Consider the following 18,719-nt stretch of genomic DNA (forward strand, 5'->3'; position numbering starts at 1 on the left):
GAGAGAGAGAGTGAGTGGGGGAGGGTCAGAGACAGAGGGAGACACAGAATCCGAAGCAGGCTCCAGGCTCCGAGCTGTCAGCACAGAGCCTGATGCGGGGCTCGAACTCTGAATGGCGAGATCATGACCTAAGTTGAAGTCAGACGCTTAACTGGCTGAGCCACCCAGGAGCCCCTGTGTAATTTATGCAGGTTTTAAAAAGGTAATTGCAGGGGCGCCTGGGTGGCACAGTCGGTTAAGCGTCCGACTTCAGCCAGGTCACGATCTCGCGGTCCGTGAGTTCGAGCCCCGCATCGGGCTCTGGGCTGACTGCTCAGAGCCTGGAGCCTGTTTCCGATTCTGTGTCTCCCTCTCTCTCTGCCCCTCCCCCGTTCATGCTCTGTCTCTCTCTGTCCCAAAAATAAATAAACGTTGAAAAAAAAAATAAAAATAAAAATAAAAAGGTAATTGCAGCACAGCTGAAGCTGAATGTTTGTACTCAGGTGACTTTTTTTTTTTTTAAATGTTTATTTATTTTTGAGAGAGAGATAGAGCGTGAGCCGGGGAGGGGCAGAGAGACAGGGAGACACAGAATCCAAAGCAGGCTCCAGGCTCTGAGCCATCAGCACAGAGCCTGACGCGGGGCCCGAACCCACAAGCTGTGAGATCATGACCTGAGCTGAAGTCGGACACTCAATCGAGCCCCATCTTTCTAGATTATTTAATATCATCAAAAGTGTATAAAATGTAGAGTTGAAGCACAAACGTTTCCATAAACCAATAGTTAACATTTTGCAGCCTCCCCGTCTCCTCATCTAGATGTGCATAAACATAGATACAGATACACATGTATGTATGTGCCCTGGAGCATTTGAAAGTATGTGGCTGATGAATCTCATTCTAAACACTTCTGCGCGAATCTCCCCAAAAAAGTGCACTTTTCTTCATAACCACAATGTCATCACCACACCCAAAACACAAACCTTAAATGATTAGCAAGAATTTCATATTATCATCTAATACGTACTTCATGCACACATTTCCCAGGAATGTCCCACATTCTGGATTTGTCTGATTATCGGTTCCTTGTGGTTAGTTTCAGGCATTTTCTTTGCATGCTTTGTATTTTTGTGTATGTGAAAAACTGGACATTTTGAATATTATGACATGGTGATTCTGGAACCCAGATTCTTCCCCTCTCCTCACGGTTTGTTTTGTTCCTTGCTATGAGACGTAGCTGTTTCTTTAGTGATTTTTTTTTTTCTCTAAAGTCTTAACATCTGTGTAATGGGGCTGCCTGGGTGGCTCAGTCGGTTAAGCATCTGACTTCGGCTCAGGTCATGATCTTGTGGTTTGTGAGTTCGAGCCCTGTGTCAGGCTCTGTGCTAACAGCTCAGAGCCTGGTGCCTGTTTCGGATTCTGTGTGTCCCTCTCTCTCTGCCCCTCCCCTGCTCACACTGTCTGTCTGTCTGTCTCTCTCAAAAATAAATAAACATTAAAAAAATTAAAAAGAAAAAGTCCGTATAATAAATCCTATGTGGTCTCTGATGTCTCTTTTCCTAGCTTATGTTCAGCTAATGTTTTGACAGTTTCGTTTTTTGTTTTCCTTAGTTTTTTGTTTTGCTTGTTTCCTTTCGGATACCAGTATCCAAAAAGAAAAGAAAAAACAATCCATAAAGAAAACAAAGGGAAGGAAACCCACACAACTACTGGAGCCCTTGCAGATGGCTTTTGTGCTGGGCGCTCCCCTCCAATGCTCAGCCCCTCCATTCACATATCTGCTTTCCCTTTCACTTCCTACCTGCCCTTGGCCTGTAGAGCAGCCAGAGGTTACAGCTTAAGTCCTCTGGTCTTTCTGAGTGCGGGTCCCCCACTGGGCCTGCACCTGGCTTTCTAAACTTCCCAGCATGCACAGGGGAGTGTGAATGGCTTCATTTTCCAAAAAAAACTCTGCCGTCTACTTTTCCTGCCACATTTCTGGGGGTCTCATGTATGTCTCAGTCCTTATCTTCTGCACCGGCCATCCGCAGGTCACGCGTTTGCCTTACAGTGTTTTTGAGGCACGTCCTCTGATGTTATGCTGTGAGTGAGTCCCCAGCTGGGCAGGACAAAGGCAGGCCCCACGGCCCATTCTCCATCGCTCCCCGGACAGGTTGGAACAGACCAACTCACTTCTTCTTGATTAAGGTCTGCTCTGCTTCCTCTTCCCTCTGGACCCAGAGTCTAGGGTCTGATACTGGGGATCTGCCGTCTGTAAGACAGCTTTTGAGCTGGAGCAAGGACGGGGGCAAGGTCAAGTAGAAATGCTGCAGAGGTTTCTTATCATTTTTGAGTTGGATTTTCTTGATTCATTGTTTGCTTGGTTGCTATAAACTTTTTAAAAATATATTTATTTATTTTTGAGAAAGAGAGAGCATAAGTTGGGGAGGGGCAGAGAGAGAGAGAGAGAGAGAGAGAGAGAGACAGAGACAGGGCATGAGCGGGGGTGGGGGGCAGAGAGAGAGGGAGACCCAGAATCTGAAGCAGGCTCCAGGCTCTGAGCCGTCAGCACGGAGCCCGACGTGGGGCTCGGACTCACGAACTGTGAGATCATTCCTGAGCTGAGGTTGGATGCTTACCTGACTGGGCTACCCAGGCACCCCTGGTTCCTATAAACTTTTGATTCTTTAACCCCAGAATTCTGACAAGGTTGGTTATTTTTTTGCTTTATTTTTTCATGTTTCTTTGGAAGGATGCTCCCTTGGAGTTGCCTGCTCTGTCGTTTTCACTGTTGTCAGTCTATGTATCGTTTTCAGTGAAGGCCATGTTCTGAGCACTCATCTTGTTCAGAAAACTGGGAGACTGTGTAGAGTGGCTTTTTAAAAATTTTGCATCTGGATGACATGTTATGGGTAGTTTGTCAAAAAAGTGTTCTGGGACCCAATGACTGGGAGTCACTGTATGCTATTTTAAGGGTTTAGATACATCATGTATGTTAGCACACTAATTAAAAATGCTGAGAAAAATCTCAGTGAAGAAACAGCTTTTCTAAACTTAGCATTCCCCTGATATTTGTCAGTGGAACCCACTTTATTTTGTGGCTTGCCTGTTAATAACCGGAAAGCAGTTTATTCAGGAGTGTTGTTAAGGATGTAATGGTCTCAGGCTTTTCAGTCGGGAAAAAAATAAATTTTCTTCAGGGTCGTTAGCTATTGCTTTGATGGCTTATCAATCCGTCACATTCCAGTTCTTCTTGGTTTAAAAATTGAAGACTTCAAACCACAGTGAGGCCCCACCCCACACATCCACTAGGATGGTCAGAATCCCCAAGTCAGATACTAATAAGTGTTAATGAAGGTGTGGAGAACTTGGAGCCGTCATGTGCTGTTGGTGGGAGAGTAAGATGATACGGCCACTTTGGAAAAAGATCCTGGCAGGTCCTCAAACATGTCAGTGCAGAAGTTACAGTAAACTGGACTCCCAGGTATATCCCTGACAGCAATGAAAGCCCACGTCCATAAAACTCGCCCATGAATGTTTGTAGCACATAACGACATGAATGTGTAATACCCAAAAGGCAGAAATAACCCACATGTGCCCCAGTGGGTGAATGGGCACACAAAACGTGGTCTGGGTGGACTAGTGGACTCGTGCCCCGTCTCAAACCAAAATGAAATACTGACACGTGTTACGATATGGATAAACCTTGAAGACATTACGCTAAGTGGCAGAAGCCAGTTATAAAAGATTACATGTTGTATGGTTCCATTTATACGTAAGTGCAGAAAAAGGAAGCCTGTAGGGACAGAAAGTAGATTAGTAGGTCCGGCGTGGGGGGTAGTTGTGGTACCGTGAGGTGGCGATGGCCAGAAGTGCGGGGCGGGGGTAAGGTTCTACAAGTGGCCTTGGTCATGGTCGCGCAGCTCTGGGAATACATGAGCAACCCGTGAATCGAGTGCTTCAAATGGGTCGGTCGGATGGTGTATGGATTCCATCTCAGGAAAGCTGTTTCAAAACCAAAGGAAGGCCGCCGTTGTTTGAGTCAGTACTGAGGCTGCGGCTGGTGCACCCAGTCCTGGAGAATTGTGACTTCACAGAAATCAAGCTTAGGAAACAACTGTCCATGGGCAACCCTGCTGCCACCTTTGAACATGGGGATTTGTGGTTGAGCAACCAGTGCTCTTTCTTTCTGTAGCAGTTTGAAGGCTTATTTCTGAATGTTAGGTAACAACTCCTCCCTCCCCCCCATCCTCCCCCTGCCCCTGCATGATCTTGGGTGTTAAGTCCATGATGGTTTTCTTCTAAGAAGAGCTTTTTACTCTAGTTTTAAATATAGTAAAGATTCTGCCCCCCTCCCCATTCAAGGTTACAGTGTAACCTTGACTTTAGGAGTAGAACCCAGTGATTCATCACTTACATATAACACCCAGTGCTCATCCCAGGAAGTGCCCTCCTTAATGTCCATCCCCCATTTAGCCCATTCTCCCACCCAACACCCACCAGGAACCCTCAGTTTGTTCTCTGTATTTAAGAGTCTCATGGTTTGCCTTCCTCTCTGTTTTTATCTTATGTTTCCTTCCCTTCCCCTATGTTCATCTGTTTTGTTTCTCAAATTCCACATATAAGTGAAATCCTACAATATCTGTCTCTCTCTGACTTATTTGGCTTAGCATAACACCCTCCGCTTCCATCCACATTATTGCAAATGGCAAGATTTCATTCTTCTTCACCGCCGAGTAGTGTTCCAGTGTGTGTGTGTGTGTGTGTGTGTGTGTGTGTGTGTGTGTGTATACAAACACATACCATATCTTCTTTATCCCTTCATCAGTTGATGGACATTTGGGCCCTTTGCATAATTTGCCTATTTTTGATAGCACTGCTATAAACATTGGGGTGCATGTGCCCCTTCAAATCAGCATTTTTGTATCCTTTGGATAAATTCCTAGTAGTGCATTTGCTGGGTCGTACGGTAGTTCTATTTTTAATTTTTTTGAGAACCTTCCATACTGTTTCCCAGAGTGGCTGCACTAGTTTGCATTCCCACCAACAGTGCAAGAGGGTTCCCCTTTCTCCGCATCCTCGCCAACATCTGTTGTTTCCTGAGTTGTTCATTTTAGCCATTCTGACAGGTGTGAGGTGGTATCTCATAGTTGTTTTGATTTGTATTTCCCTGATGATGAGTGATATTGAGCATCTTTTCATGTGTCTGTTACCCATCTGGATGTTTTCTTTGGAAAAGTGTCTATTCATGTCTTCTGCCCGTTTCTTCACTTCAAATTATGTTTTTAGGTGTTAAGTTTGGCAAGTTCTTTATAAATTTTGGATACTAACCCTTTATCCGATATATCACTTGCAAATATCTTCTTCCATTCTGTCAGTTGCCTAATATTTTTTGCCTAGCAAAACATTTTGGAATATTCAGGAAAAGATTCCAGATCTGATTTTTTTTCTCCCTTGATGTATGTGTGTATATGTGTGTGTGTGTGTGTGTGTGTGTGTGTGTATGTATGTATATGTATGTATGTATATATGTATGTATATGTACATACATATATATATATATGGTGGATGTATATGTGTGTCCACACACACACACACACACACACTCCCAAAGGAGGCGTATATGTCACTTTTTCTGTTTGTACACATAACTTTGAGACACACAGCTTATCCCCAGTGGCTTGATATTTCACTTCCTGGTGACTTTGAAATCCCATTGTATTATGCCTGTTTTTTTATTTTTTATTTTTTATTTTTTTTAATTTTTTTTTTTCAACGTTTATTTATTTTGGGGACAGAGAGAGACAGAGCATGAACGGGGGAGGGTCAGAGAGAGAGGGAGACACAGAATCGGAAACAGGCTCCAGGCTCTGAGCCATCAGCCCAGAGCCCGACGCGGGGCTCGAACTCCCGGACCGCGAGATCGTGACCTGGCTGAGGTCGGACGCTTCACCGACTGCGCCACCCAGGCGCCCCTATGCCTGTTTTTTTAAGTGTTCAGTGAAATAACTCCACGTTTGAAGAACCCTACCATTGATAGTATTGTAAATGTGTTTCTTATTGGAAGATTATGTCCTTGTTTGATATGTTAAAAATAAAGTACAGACTAGGAAAGTGGAGAATCAATTGCCCATCGTTCACTCATAAAGGGAAAAAATTGTTCTGTGAGTATATATCCCGCTACATTTTTATGGAAATGAAATACTATGGCACTTCTGCTTTTCGTCTGCTCCGTAGGCATTTGCAGGCATGTTTCCAGACCGATGCACCTTCATGTCTAATGAATTTAGCCACTAGACATTAACTGACTTTCTATTTTTGCCTGCTTGTGATGTTTTAGTTTTTTGTTATTCTCTTTTTCTAATTTTTAAAAAATGTTTATTTTTGAGAGAGACAGAGATAGAGCATGAATGGGGGAGGGGCAGAGAGAGGGAGACACAGAATCTGAAACAGGCTTCAGGCTCTGTGTGCTTTCAGCAGGGTTTGAACTCTCAGACTTGCGAGATCATGACCTGAGCCGAAGTCGGACGCTGAACTGAGCCACTCAGGTGCCCCTAGTTGTTTGTTATTCTAAATACTGCTGCAGAAATTTTTAAGCTGCGTCTTCGCACAACTCTTTCATATCTTTCCTTGGCTATATATGAAAGGATCACACTTCTCAAGACCTTTGGGGAAACGATATACGATTAAAATGGTGTGTTTTTTCAGTAGGTGTCATTCTGCATTAGAGTGTTACAGCTTTATCTTTGTGGAGTTGGTAGGCCAGAATGGGATTTGTTAAAAAACTTCAAGGGGGGGGCGCCTGGGTGGCTCAGTCAGTTAAGCGGCCGACTTCGGCTCAGGTCACGATCTCGCAGTCTCTGAGTTCGAGCCCCGCGTCAGGCTCTGGGCTGACTGCTCGGAGCCTGGAGCCTGTTTCGGATTCTGTGTCTCCCTCTCTCTCTGCCCTCCCCCGTTCATGCTCTGTCTCTTTCTGTCTCAAAAATAAATAAACGTTAAAAAAAAAAACTTCAAGGGGTTTTTCTTACATATTTCAAAATTATTGAGAAAGTTATATACTTTTGTATTTTTTCCTATATTTGGCCACTACTGATGTATAACATAATGAGGACTTCAGTCTTTTCTTGTTAGGTTTCGTATGTTTTCCCAGAAGTTGTCATTTGTCTTTAAATTCTACAAATTTTTGACTGAATTACAGAAATAGAAAATTTCAATGTGGTTAGCGTATCAGGGTTACCGTTACGGTTTCTGGCTGTCAGCGTATCTTGAAAGGTTTTCCTGGTGCCGAGATCAGAAATGGTTGTAGACTCACATTTGAGTACCTAAGTTTAGGCTTTTGTTTTTTTTACTTTTCAGGTAAAAAAAAAAAAATTTTTTTTTAAGTTTTTTTTTTTCAAGTAATCTCTACACCCAAATGGGGCTCGAAATCACAACCCCAAGAGTCACATGCCCCTCCCAGTAAGCCAGGTGCCCCTAACATTTCAGGTTTTTAATCCTGATGTAATCAGGATTAGTGAATTATCAGAGGAAAGAGTGTGACTTTTCTCCCCACAAATGTTAGTCATGAATTTTTAAAACTTTTAATTTATTTTTCTCAATTCAAGATAATTAGCATACAGTGGTGTTGGTCTCATTGTACAATGTAATGTACAATATGATGACTCAGCAGTTCTATGCATTACTCACCGCTCATTGTGACAAGTGCATTGTTAATCAAACCCCCTCACCCATAAAATAAAAATTATATTTTTAATTATCTGATTATTCAAATTCCATTTTTCGGAATCAGTACTCTTGTACTAAATCCTTGGATTTGGGACTGTTTCTGGACTGTGTTGTATCCTCTTTCTGTGTGTTTCATATAAATAGTGTATCATTATTAAAAATAGCAGGAATTGTATTGGCATTTCATTAGAGTCTTAAATTCCTTTGGTTACTGCATTTTTATATTATTTAGTCCTCCCAGCGAAGAATGCTTTGTTTCTATTTGCTCAAGTGATCTTACTGTCTGTTAATTTTTCCTTCTTAACTGGCTACACACATTTCTTAATAAATTCTTTAAAATATTGTTGTCCATTCTGGGAACGCGTGGGTGGCTCAGTTGGTCAAACATCTGACTTAGGCTCAGGTCGTGATCTCACGGTGCATGAGTTCAAGCCCCGCCTTGGGCTCTCTGCTGTCAGCACAGAGCCTGCTTCGGATGCTCTGTCTCCTTCTGTCTCTATTTCAAAAATAAATAAACTTAAAAAAATTTTTGTTGTTGTCCATTCTGAATACTTGTCTATACCCACTGTCTGTCCTTTTTCTCCTTTTATTCTTTCTGTCCCCATTCTTATGGGTTCTTTTACCCCCATCACTGAATGACATCACTGCTGTCATTAGAGCAATCACCATCTTTTTGTTCCTGAAGCCCATGGTCAGTTTGGAGCCATGACCTTCCTTAATTCTCCTGGGATGTTGAAAATACTATGTTCTTGAAGACTTTTGTCTCTTGGTTTCCATGACATTTATGTGCTCTTGGCTACCTTCCTGACTGGCCCCTCTCTCCTGGGTCTCTAGGGCCTTCTCATCTTTCTGATCTCGTTTATTTTGGTATGCCCCAGGGCTGAGTATTCAGTCTCTTTTTTTTCCCTTAACTACCCAAATTCTTCTAGTGAGTCCATCATCCAGTCTTAGGGAGTAATACTTTCTTTCTGTCTCTGTTCCCGTGATGTACAGCTTCTGTCACTTAGTAGATGCTCGGGGATGATGAGTGCCCATACATTTCTTACTGTCCACACCTCACTTGTAAACTCCAAAATTATATGTCTGGTTTCCTACTTTCTCTTACTTCTTAGATCCCACAGAAGTTGCACGTATAATAAGTTTATTCCCAAGCTCTTGACCTCATCATATCACTCCTCTGCTCCCTACAAGATCTGGGAGCTGCCTCCCCTTCCCCAGTTTCTCTATATTTCAGTAAATACTTACCCCTCTTTCCAGTTGCTCAAGGCACAGGCTTTAGAGTTTCATTTCCTTCCTCTTCATACTCTACATCCTGTCCATAAGCAAATGCTGTCGGCTTTACTTTCAAGGCATAGAACCCGCTCTCTTTTGAAAACAACTAGTGTTCCTTTGAAGAAAAAGGGGGGGTGGTGTCCCTGGGTGGCTCAGTCTGTTAAGCGTCCGACTTCGGCTCAGGTCATGATCTCACGGCTCCGTGAGTGCGAGCCCCGTGTCGGGCTCTGTGCTGACAACTCGGAGCCTGGAGCCTGCTTCGGATTCTGTGTCTCCCTCTCTTTCTGCCCCTGTCCCGCTCACACTCTGCCTCTATCTCTTAAAAATAAATAATAAAACATTTAAAAAAAATGTTTAAACCACCAGTGAGTGTTTCTTGGTCCGGCCACTGGGATGTCTCGCCTGCCTGATTGCTCTAGTCTCTAGAATGGTCTTCCGCTTAACCTTGCTCTAGTAGTCTGTGCTTCATGTAACAGCTGGTTACCCTCTCTGAACATTGTTAAATTATGCCACCTCTCTGCTTAAAACTCATCCCCAAATCCTCATAATGGGCCTAGAAGGCTCTATATGATCTGGCCCTCAACTGTCTTTCAGAATTGTCCACACGTTACCTTCTGCCTTGCTTGCCACACTCTGGCCACCACACCGACCTCTGTGTTCCACGTGCATCTGGAGGATGTTCCTACCTGGGGGTCTTTTCCTTTCTCCCTTGAACTCTCTCCTCTGTGAATATTTTTAATGTTGGCAGTCTTTCACTTCAGTTAGGTCTTGGAGCAGATGCCATGTGCTTGGCTCGTCCTCCCTGGACTACCACATCTGACCTGTTCCTCTCATCTCCTTGACCCCACTTTGCTTCATAACCCTCATCACCACCTGATTCTTTGTTTTTGTTTTGTATGTGTTTTGTATTTTGTATGTGTATATGTGTCTCCTGACTAGATTGTGAGCCCTTTGAGACCCCCATCTTTGCTTTTTTTTTAAATTTATTTATTTAAAAAAAATTTTTTTAACATTTATTTATTTATTTATTTATTTATTTATTTATTTATTTATTTATTTTTGAGACAGAGAGAGACAGAGCATGAATGGGGGAGGGCCAGAGAGAGAGGGAGACACAGAATCTGAAACAGGCTCCAGGCTCCAAGCTGTCAGCACAGAGCCTGACGCAGGGCTCGAACTCACGGACTGCGAGATCATGACCTGATCCAAAGTCGGACGCCCAACCGACTGAGCCACCCAGGTGACCCTAAAATTTATTTTTAAGCAACCTGGAGCCAACATAGGGCTCGAACTCACAACCCTGAGATCAAAAATAGCGTGTCCTACTGACTGAACCAGCCAGGCGCCCCAAGACCCCAGTCTTTATTTAGTTGGCTCCCTGCTATATTCTTGGGTGCTAAGACAGTTTTTTGTTGCTATTTTAAATGTCACATAATGTGTTTTCCTAACATTGCTGATATACAGGGAAGCTATTTAGATGACTCTGTTAATTTTATAACCAGCCAAAGTACTAATCTGCCTCATTTTTGAATTTGAATTAATCTCGGATGGTACTCAAGGTACCATTCTGGAAATAATTTTTGCCTTGGCTCTCCTTCTATTGATTGATATTTCTTATACATTTGTATGTATTTACTTTTCTCATACTTCTAGATCAGTACCGAATGACAATATTGATTGTACGATTCTCATGTTTTTTCTCACTTGAATACTTTGTTTCTGATTAAAGTCTGTGCATTTCTGTGTGTGTACGTGTGTGTGTGTGTGTGTGTGTGTGTGTGTGTGTGTGAGAGAGAGAGAGAGACAGAGAGAGAGAGAGAGAGAATATGAAGATGAGCATGAATTAGGAACAGCTATGAAAAATTTTATTAAATGCCTTTTTGGTATCAATCATGCCATGAGGAAATGTTTCTCCCTGTGTAGCTACTGGTGTCACAAATCATAATAACATGTTTTCTGCGGTTGAACCATTCCGGCCTTCCAGAAGTGATCCCTACATGGCTCATAGTTTACATGTTTAATGTATTTTTACATGTGGTATGGTAATATAATTTCTGCATAAAAGTGTTTAAGTGAGATTGGTTCATACTTTATATTATGAAGGTCTTCTGTAGGCTATGCTAGCTTTAAAAATCGAATTGGGAAATTTTCCATCTTTAGTTTATTCATATAGTAAAAAGTTACTGATCATCTTGTGAATGAAACATATCTTTGATCTCCTTGAGCTCAAAAAAGTTTCCCCAGACTCCAGAACATTTGTGGTGGTATAATTTTCCGTTCTTTGAGACTGAAATCCTTCTGAGCCAGAAGTCTTTGGGGAAAGGTAGATGATTCTTCAAAATCTGTGAGGTTTTACTATTTCCTCAGCATCAGATGCATGTGGGCGTGTGTTGAACGTGTACATGTATTCACATACGTATTTTTGTTTTCTTAGTTGGTTTTATTTATTTATTTATTTATTTACTTATTTATTTATTTATTTAGAGGGTACAAGCTAGGAAGAAGGGCAGAGGGAGAGACAGAGAGACTCTTAAGGAGGCTCTATGCTGAGTGCAGAGCCCAATGCGGGGCTCGATCTCACGACTGTGAGATCATGACCTGAGCCACCATCAAGAGTTGGACACTTAACTGACTGAGCCATCCAGGTGCCCCCTTGGGTTTTTAAATATTAGTTTTAAGAACTGCTTATTGGAATGTTTTTTAGTAGCCAGGTGTGTGGTAGTTTAAAAAGGTGTCCACAATTTCCTTAATACCCCTCCCTTTATAAGGTGGAGACTAAGTACTGCCTGATGTATGGGCCGAACTTAGTGAGTCACTCCTAGTGAGAGCATATGGCAGAAAGGACAGGGTGTCCTTTCTGAGAGCAGGCCGTATAAAAACACTGTAGCTCCTTCTTTCTTTCTTGGATTGCTCACTTTGGGGGAAGCCAGCTGCCATGTTGTGAAGACACTTGGGTAGCTTTATGAAGAGACTCGTGTGGTGAGGAACTAAGCCTTCCTGCCAGGAACCCGGTGAATGAGCTTAGTGCCAAATCTTCCAGAAACCAGAAAAGCCTTAAGTCTTAGTTGACATCTTGACCTCAGTCATGAGATAACCCGAGTCAGAACCACCCATCAAAGCTATTCCCTGAATCCTGACTCACAGAAACCGTGAGATAATATTTGTTGTTTTAAGCTATTCAGTTTTGGGATAATTTGTTATACATCATAGCTAACGAGTACAAAGAGTTTCATTGATTTCTTTTTAATTTCTTGACTTATTTCTTATCAAAGCTTTTTGGCCCATATGTTTCTGCCTTTTGAGACATATTAAGATTCTTTTTAGCATGATAGATGATCAATCAAATGTGAAATATTGGAAAAGACCTGTATTATTAATTACATATACGTAACACCTCTTTTTTGCCTCTTTAATACAAACAAATTGAGAAGGATTAGTTCAAAATGTGTAACATTCAATTGTCGGTTTCTTCTTATTTCTTGGTTTTTATTTTATATGTTTGCATACAAAGTAACTTGTATTTATTGTTATATATGTTTTTGGATATAAAATTATTTTATCTTTTTCTTTTTTTGCTATTTTTGTTAATGTGACATATCCTCTAAGTTGATGTTTTCCTTTATACTTCTGGCAAGCTTTTTGTTTTTCAAACCTATGCTTCGATTTTAGATTCAGGATGCTGGGTCTTTAACTTCTTGAATCTTAAATATCTACTCCTCTCAATGAATAACTTTTAGATGTTAAAAATAGTACACTTGGAAGTAAAGAAAGAACATGTCAAAATGTATTTAACTCATTGGTAAGAGCACTGGGCGGGTAGGATGCTGAAACTAGCATAAAAGCATTTGTGTCATTTAGTATTTACAGTCACTGAGGAAAGAACGAGGTGGCCCATCCAAATAAAATGCTGCTAATTATCTCCAGGTCAATGAAGAAGTAACGTTGGGGGTTACAGGACAGAAATCATTTGCATCCCTAATGGACAAAAATATACACGTAATCCTGTAACTGAAGCGGCCCTAATGAATAATAAATATCAAGCAAACTGAAAAGGGCAGTTAAAAAATCCTTGGGTTGGCCCCAGTGTGAGTGAAAGGAAATGGAATCCTTTTTTGACATATTTACAGGAGTTGGGGAAGTTTTCACGACACACACATGCTAGAAACATAGAGCAGTTTCAGAATGACCTGCCCCCCCCAAGACCACAAGTGGTACCCGTTTTAAGTGCACACTTTGAATTTTGACAAATGACTGCTCATCAGTCAGGAGAGGAAGATGTCTGTTACCGAGAAAAGATCCTCGGTCCTGTTTTCTGTCCATGCAATTGGATTTTCTCATCCCGGAGATTCATCCAAATGGAATCTCACACCATGTTCTTGTCTGGCCGCTGCCTTTCTCTAGCGTGATGTGCTGAAGAGGTAGCCGTCCTATGGGGTATGTTAGCTCCTTCTTGTTATTGCTGAGAAGTTTCCATTGTGTTGATGGACCACGATCTGTTGTCCACTCACTGGTGCGTATGTTGGCCTTAGCAAGTGCTTCAGTACCTGCAATGCCTCCATTTATTGAGGGCGTTTTGCTGCCAGCCATGTTTTGTGGTTTTCAGCGTAGGAACCCTTGAGCGCCTTTTACGTTTATTCCTAACCGATTCATGGTCCTCGATGCTACTCTTGTAAATGGAATTTTAAAACCTATCTTCCAGCATGTTTCTGTTGTCATAGATAAATACAGATTTGCGTATTTTGACATCACGCCCCGTATCCCTGCTCGTGTTGCTGTTAACTTTAGTAGGGATGGTCTGTGTAAACAGTTATAGAAGTTCAAGTGTCTCTGAGTAAAGGCAGTGGTGTGGTGTTTGGGTTTTTTTCTTCCCTCCTTAGCTTTCTAGACTGGCTAGGACCTCCCATATAATGCTGAACAGAAGTCCTATCTTGTTCCAGTGTTAGTTAGGAAAAGAGTGTTCCAGATTTCATGGGTAAAAAGTATGACATTTGCTCTTGGTGAGTTTTGGATGCTCTTTATGACATGACATTTCCTTCTTTTCTCATAGTGTGCTGAGAGTTGAATTGTGAATCTTCTCAGATGTTAATCCTACATTTATTGAGAAGATGGTATAATATTCCTCCATTTTTCTGTAAATACGGGGCATCCCATTGTTTTTCAGGTTTTAAGCCAGTGTTTGTATTCCTGAGATAAACACCATTTGGTCATGATTATTATGTGGTTCACATGTTGCTAGATTAGATTTGTCCCTATTTTTGTTAATAGTTTTTGAGTTTGTGTTTATGAGGATTACGAATTGTATCATAATGTCTTTATAATGTTTTACAAGTGAATAAATTGACCTCATAAAATGTTTTCGAAAGAAATTCATGTAAGACTGGTCTTCTCTCTCCCTTGCATGGTCGAAAGAGTTCACCAGAACATCTGGGTTCGACTTTACTTCACGGGAAAGTTTTTCATAACAAAGTCATTGAAAAAATAGCTTTACAGCTATTCAGATTTCTATTATTATTTTTGATAGGTTTCATTTTCAAAAACTGTGTCCATTTTGTCTGTTTCTAGAAGAACGGCAATGTCCCCCCTTTCGTTCTGATTTCAGTAATTTGGTTATGTCTCATTTTCTCTCATTGTAGCCAGAAGTTTATCCGTTTTGTTGATCTTTCCGAAACGTCGGTGTGCATTCCGTTGTCATTTTTGTTGTTTTTGTCTATTTCACATACTTTTCACTCTTCTTTTGATTATTTTTTTTTCTGAGTGGTTTGGCCTTGGTTTGTTCCATTTTAAACTCCTTAAAGCTGTGAGGTTAGGTTTCGATGGCTGGCTGTGTCTTCTCTTCTAGTATTTGCATTTATTCAGTACTATGAATTTCCCCCCTGAATACTACTTTCGCTGCATTTCCTGAAGCTTCATGAGTTCTATTTCGTTTTCACTTAGTTCAGGGTATTATTTTACTTCATCTTGAGGCTTCCTCTGTGATCTGCGGGTTGTTTAGAAGTATGTTGTTTCACCTCCAAATATTTGGGGATTGCCCAGGTATCTTTCTGTTACTGGTTTCTAATTGAGTGACTTTGCGATCTGAGAACACGCTTTGCATGATTTCTTTTTTAAAAAATAAGGTGTGTTTTATGGCCCAGAACATAGTTTATGTCAGTAAATGCTCCATGTGAGCCTGAGAAAAGTGTGTATACCCTGGCTCTTTTGGGCACAGTATGTGCCTCTCTTGGTTGGCGGTCCGGGATTTTTATGTAATGTGTATCTTCTCAGGTAAATACACGTATCCGCAACTAAAAACTAAGTAGCCTCCGGTGAGTATTTATACAGCCTCAGTACTCCTGTTCAAAGCAAAAATATGTAAAATAAATCTGCAAACTAGTTGTTGCTGACGGGCAGAGATTATAACAGTCAACTATCAGACTTCTGGACGTTTCTTTCAATAGTACTCACTCTCAGTCTTACCTAGGGACTATCAGCTCTGTGCTACTGGTTCTCTTCTCCATCCCTGACACGTATGGAACTAATGGTCCCTTATTTCAAGGACATGTAAAGAATGCTCCCTTCATGGGAATTACTAAAGATGATTTCTGCTGTTTGCATGATAGGATAATATATTTTGCCAGTGCCTTCATTTGGTTAAAAATGACTAATAGGTATCTTTAAAGCTCTGCATAGTGTTAAATTTAGCTTTATGATGAAGAGTGGGTAGAATAATTATAACGAATTTACTGAGTTTATATTTGCTCTTGTGTTTCAGATATATTGTGGTGTGGCTTCATTCCCTGAAACAGAAGATCTAGTCTTCTTCTTCTTTCTTCTTCTGTTTACCACTACTTGCTTACTAATCTGACCCCGTAATTTTTTTTTTTTTTTCACTTCTCCAGTTTTCTTCCTTTTTTCTTTGTTCTTAGCTTCCGGTTTGCACATGCTTTGGAGTCATTAGGGGGGAAAATGAGAAGAGTCACTTTGTTTTCCCTTCATGGAGGTGGCCATTAGGTTGGGTTTTGTGGATTGTTCTTGCTTGTTTTCAATACAATGATGGCTTCCTGTTGCTCCAAGTCTGACCCCACATGTGGATTCTTCTAGAAGTATGCTGGCATTTCAGCCACCTACCCAGCGGTTGCTTCCACCCTGAACCTTGAGGGTTTGCATGATTAATGACTGTGACTTCTCTTTGTGTTCCAGCCTGAAAGAATAGACCCAAGTGCATCTCGACAAGGATATGATGTCCGCTCTGATGTCTGGAGTTTGGGGATCACATTGGTACGTTCGTCATGGTAGATTTAGCATTGAAAGAAAATTTTATCAGTCTTCCACCCCTCATAAGAACTGCCTTTCTCCCTCTCCCTCTCCCTCTCTCTCGCTCGCTCGCTCTCTCTCTCTCTCTCTCTCTCTCCCCTAGTCTTTGACTTTACTTACCTGTTTTTTTCCTCCATGGTCATAATCACAGGGACTATATCTTCTAGTTGTTGAAAAAAAGTATGTGTTTTACTTTAAAAATCAAACCAGAGTTGACAGTTTCCCTCAAGGTTTAGGAAGTGCCTTGGGCTCTTTGGTGTCGCGCTGGGTCCCTTGGCCACAGATTCGAGGTGTCAGCAACCGCACTAGGAACAGGAACGGGGGAGGGCGGCGCCCCCACGGGCAGTGCAGCGGTGAAGGCACCTGTCTCCTGCTGCCTCCAGCGGGAATAGCATGTACTCTCTGTACAGCCTGTGTATTAGGTGTACGTGTTTACACGGACGAGCAGAGTTTCTGCTTGGAATCTTCTACTCACTGAACACAAAAGTCACACGTGAATGAGCTACAAGTAATTCAGTTCTTGTGGAACCAGAACAACCGAGGTAATAAACCTAATGAAAGTTCTACCTTCAAACAACACTGAGAAAGAATAGTAAGGAAGCTACTTAACTTGCAGCTAAGCACAATTAAGCAAATTCTTCTTTCTCACCTGCACCTGTACTGAAATTTTCCTTCTGCCTTAAAAGTTACCTGTATTTGCTCATTACTTATCTTTGCTGCCAAATGTTGTTTTGACATTTTAGATTTCTTTTCTTGAGCTTGCTGCTTTATCACGGCTTGGTGGTGTTTTTTCTGACCTTGGACAGCTTCTTCTACATGGGCCGTGAATTTCCCATCACTAGATGGGGCTGTGCCCTGTTTGGTAGGCAGCCCCAAACTTTCCCGTTCATTTCCTCCCCTTTGTAATGAGGTCCCACGGCCCTCAGCTGAAGAAGCCCTGAGACGCTGTCCTCAGCGCTGCCTCTCAGGTGCCTTCTCCTCTCATGAGCTTGGGGTCACACCCTCGCATAGCAATCACCTACCAGCATACCTAAAACGGGGCTCATTTAGGCCATGCTGCAGACTTGGACCTATTTTTTCGGAAAAAGCACAATTTCTGGGTTTTCATTATCCTCAGAACAGAGCAAGAGAAAGGGGAGAATTGACCTTTGACCAATTGGGACATAACGTCCGTAAGATCCTTCGGATCTGGTTTGGGATGGTTTAGAGATGCTGTCCTGAGCACCCCACCATTGGGGTTTTGATCCAGACTTGATTTCTTCTGTTGTGGTAATATCTGGCTGTGGTCAGAACTGTAGTAACCACAGGATGGCTGGAGAACAGAATCGCACATTGCTTCCTTTGAGCTCAGGTTGGGCTTTTGTTGACTGAACCTTCTCTTCCCTTAAAAATGAATATGACCACTGTTCTGGACGTGGTCTTCCATTCAGATAACTGTCGACCGTGCAGACTTTGTACCAAGAGTGTTCTAAAACCAACCTTCCAGGATCCTTCACACAAAGGAATCAGAATTGAGGGCTATCCCAGCTCTTATGTGGTGGGGACATGGTCCGGGCTTAAGTTTGGGGTTTCCTTTAGTCCCAGTCTTTGAACTCAGTTGATACGGAATTCTCTGTATTACCTTGATTTCTAAACACCCCTTCCGCTTAGCCTTACTAATTGGGAAAATTATATATCTTGTATATCTTGCTTTTCCCTCTGTGTTCTCTTTAGTACGAGTTAGCCACAGGCCGATTTCCTTACCCAAAGTGGAATAGTGTATTCGATCAACTAACACAAGTCGTGAAAGGAGACCCTCCACAGCTGAGTAACTCGGAGGAAAGGGAGTTCTCCCCCAGTTTCATCAACTTTGTCAACTTGTGGTGAGTACGTGATGTCCAAATGCGCAACAAACACGCGGTGAGAATAGCCAGTGTTCCTGGCTCCCTGCAGCACTGGGCCTCCATGCCCTAGAGGGGGTGGCCTTCTTCCTGTCGCTCTGCCTCTGTGCCGGAACTCTGGGCCACTTTGGCCACACGGAAGGTTCCAGCGGGCCCGGAGAGCATCGCTCTTGTGTTCTGCTAGTTGGATACTGATTTCTAGTACCCGGTACAAGAAATCCAGCCTCTGCGAGACTGGTCATCTTACTCAGGTGCGGCTCTAACAGTGCAGTTGTGCTAGAATTGCGGGGAAGCTTTTACGAAGTCAAGAACCTACCAGGTCAGACTGGCATTTCAGGGCTGGCCCTCTGCTCCGACACAGCCTGTGACATAGTGCGATGCATGTAGGAGAGACCACCCAAAGCTTGGTGGGTCGGCTGAGTACTGGCTCTCTGAAAGCCGCTTCCGGGGAAGGTGTGAGCCCGACACCTGGTGTTGTTTGTCCACCTTTTAACAGGTGTGTGTGCATGTGCACACCTGTGTGTGCGTAGAACGTAAAAATAAGAACGTTCAGATACGGCAGGAACACAGTCGTGCTTTGTACTGTTTCAG

The 18,719-nt window shown here is 42.3% G+C and overlaps 1 protein-coding gene across 1 annotated transcript in view; it reads left to right on the forward strand.

Moving 5' to 3' along the window:
* Positions 1-18,719, forward strand: part of MAP2K4 (mitogen-activated protein kinase kinase 4) — a 139,978-nt gene that overhangs the window by 105,004 nt on the left and 16,255 nt on the right. The window contains exons 8-9 of the mRNA XM_043583150.1: positions 16,135-16,212; positions 17,962-18,110. Of these exons, the coding sequence (XP_043439085.1) occupies positions 16,135-16,212; positions 17,962-18,110 (227 nt within the window). The remainder of the gene's footprint in view (positions 1-16,134; positions 16,213-17,961; positions 18,111-18,719) is intronic.

The sequence above is a fragment of the Prionailurus bengalensis genome, chromosome E1, assembly GCF_016509475.1.
Source record: "Prionailurus bengalensis isolate Pbe53 chromosome E1, Fcat_Pben_1.1_paternal_pri, whole genome shotgun sequence".
Taxonomy (NCBI): domain Eukaryota; kingdom Metazoa; phylum Chordata; class Mammalia; order Carnivora; family Felidae; genus Prionailurus; species Prionailurus bengalensis.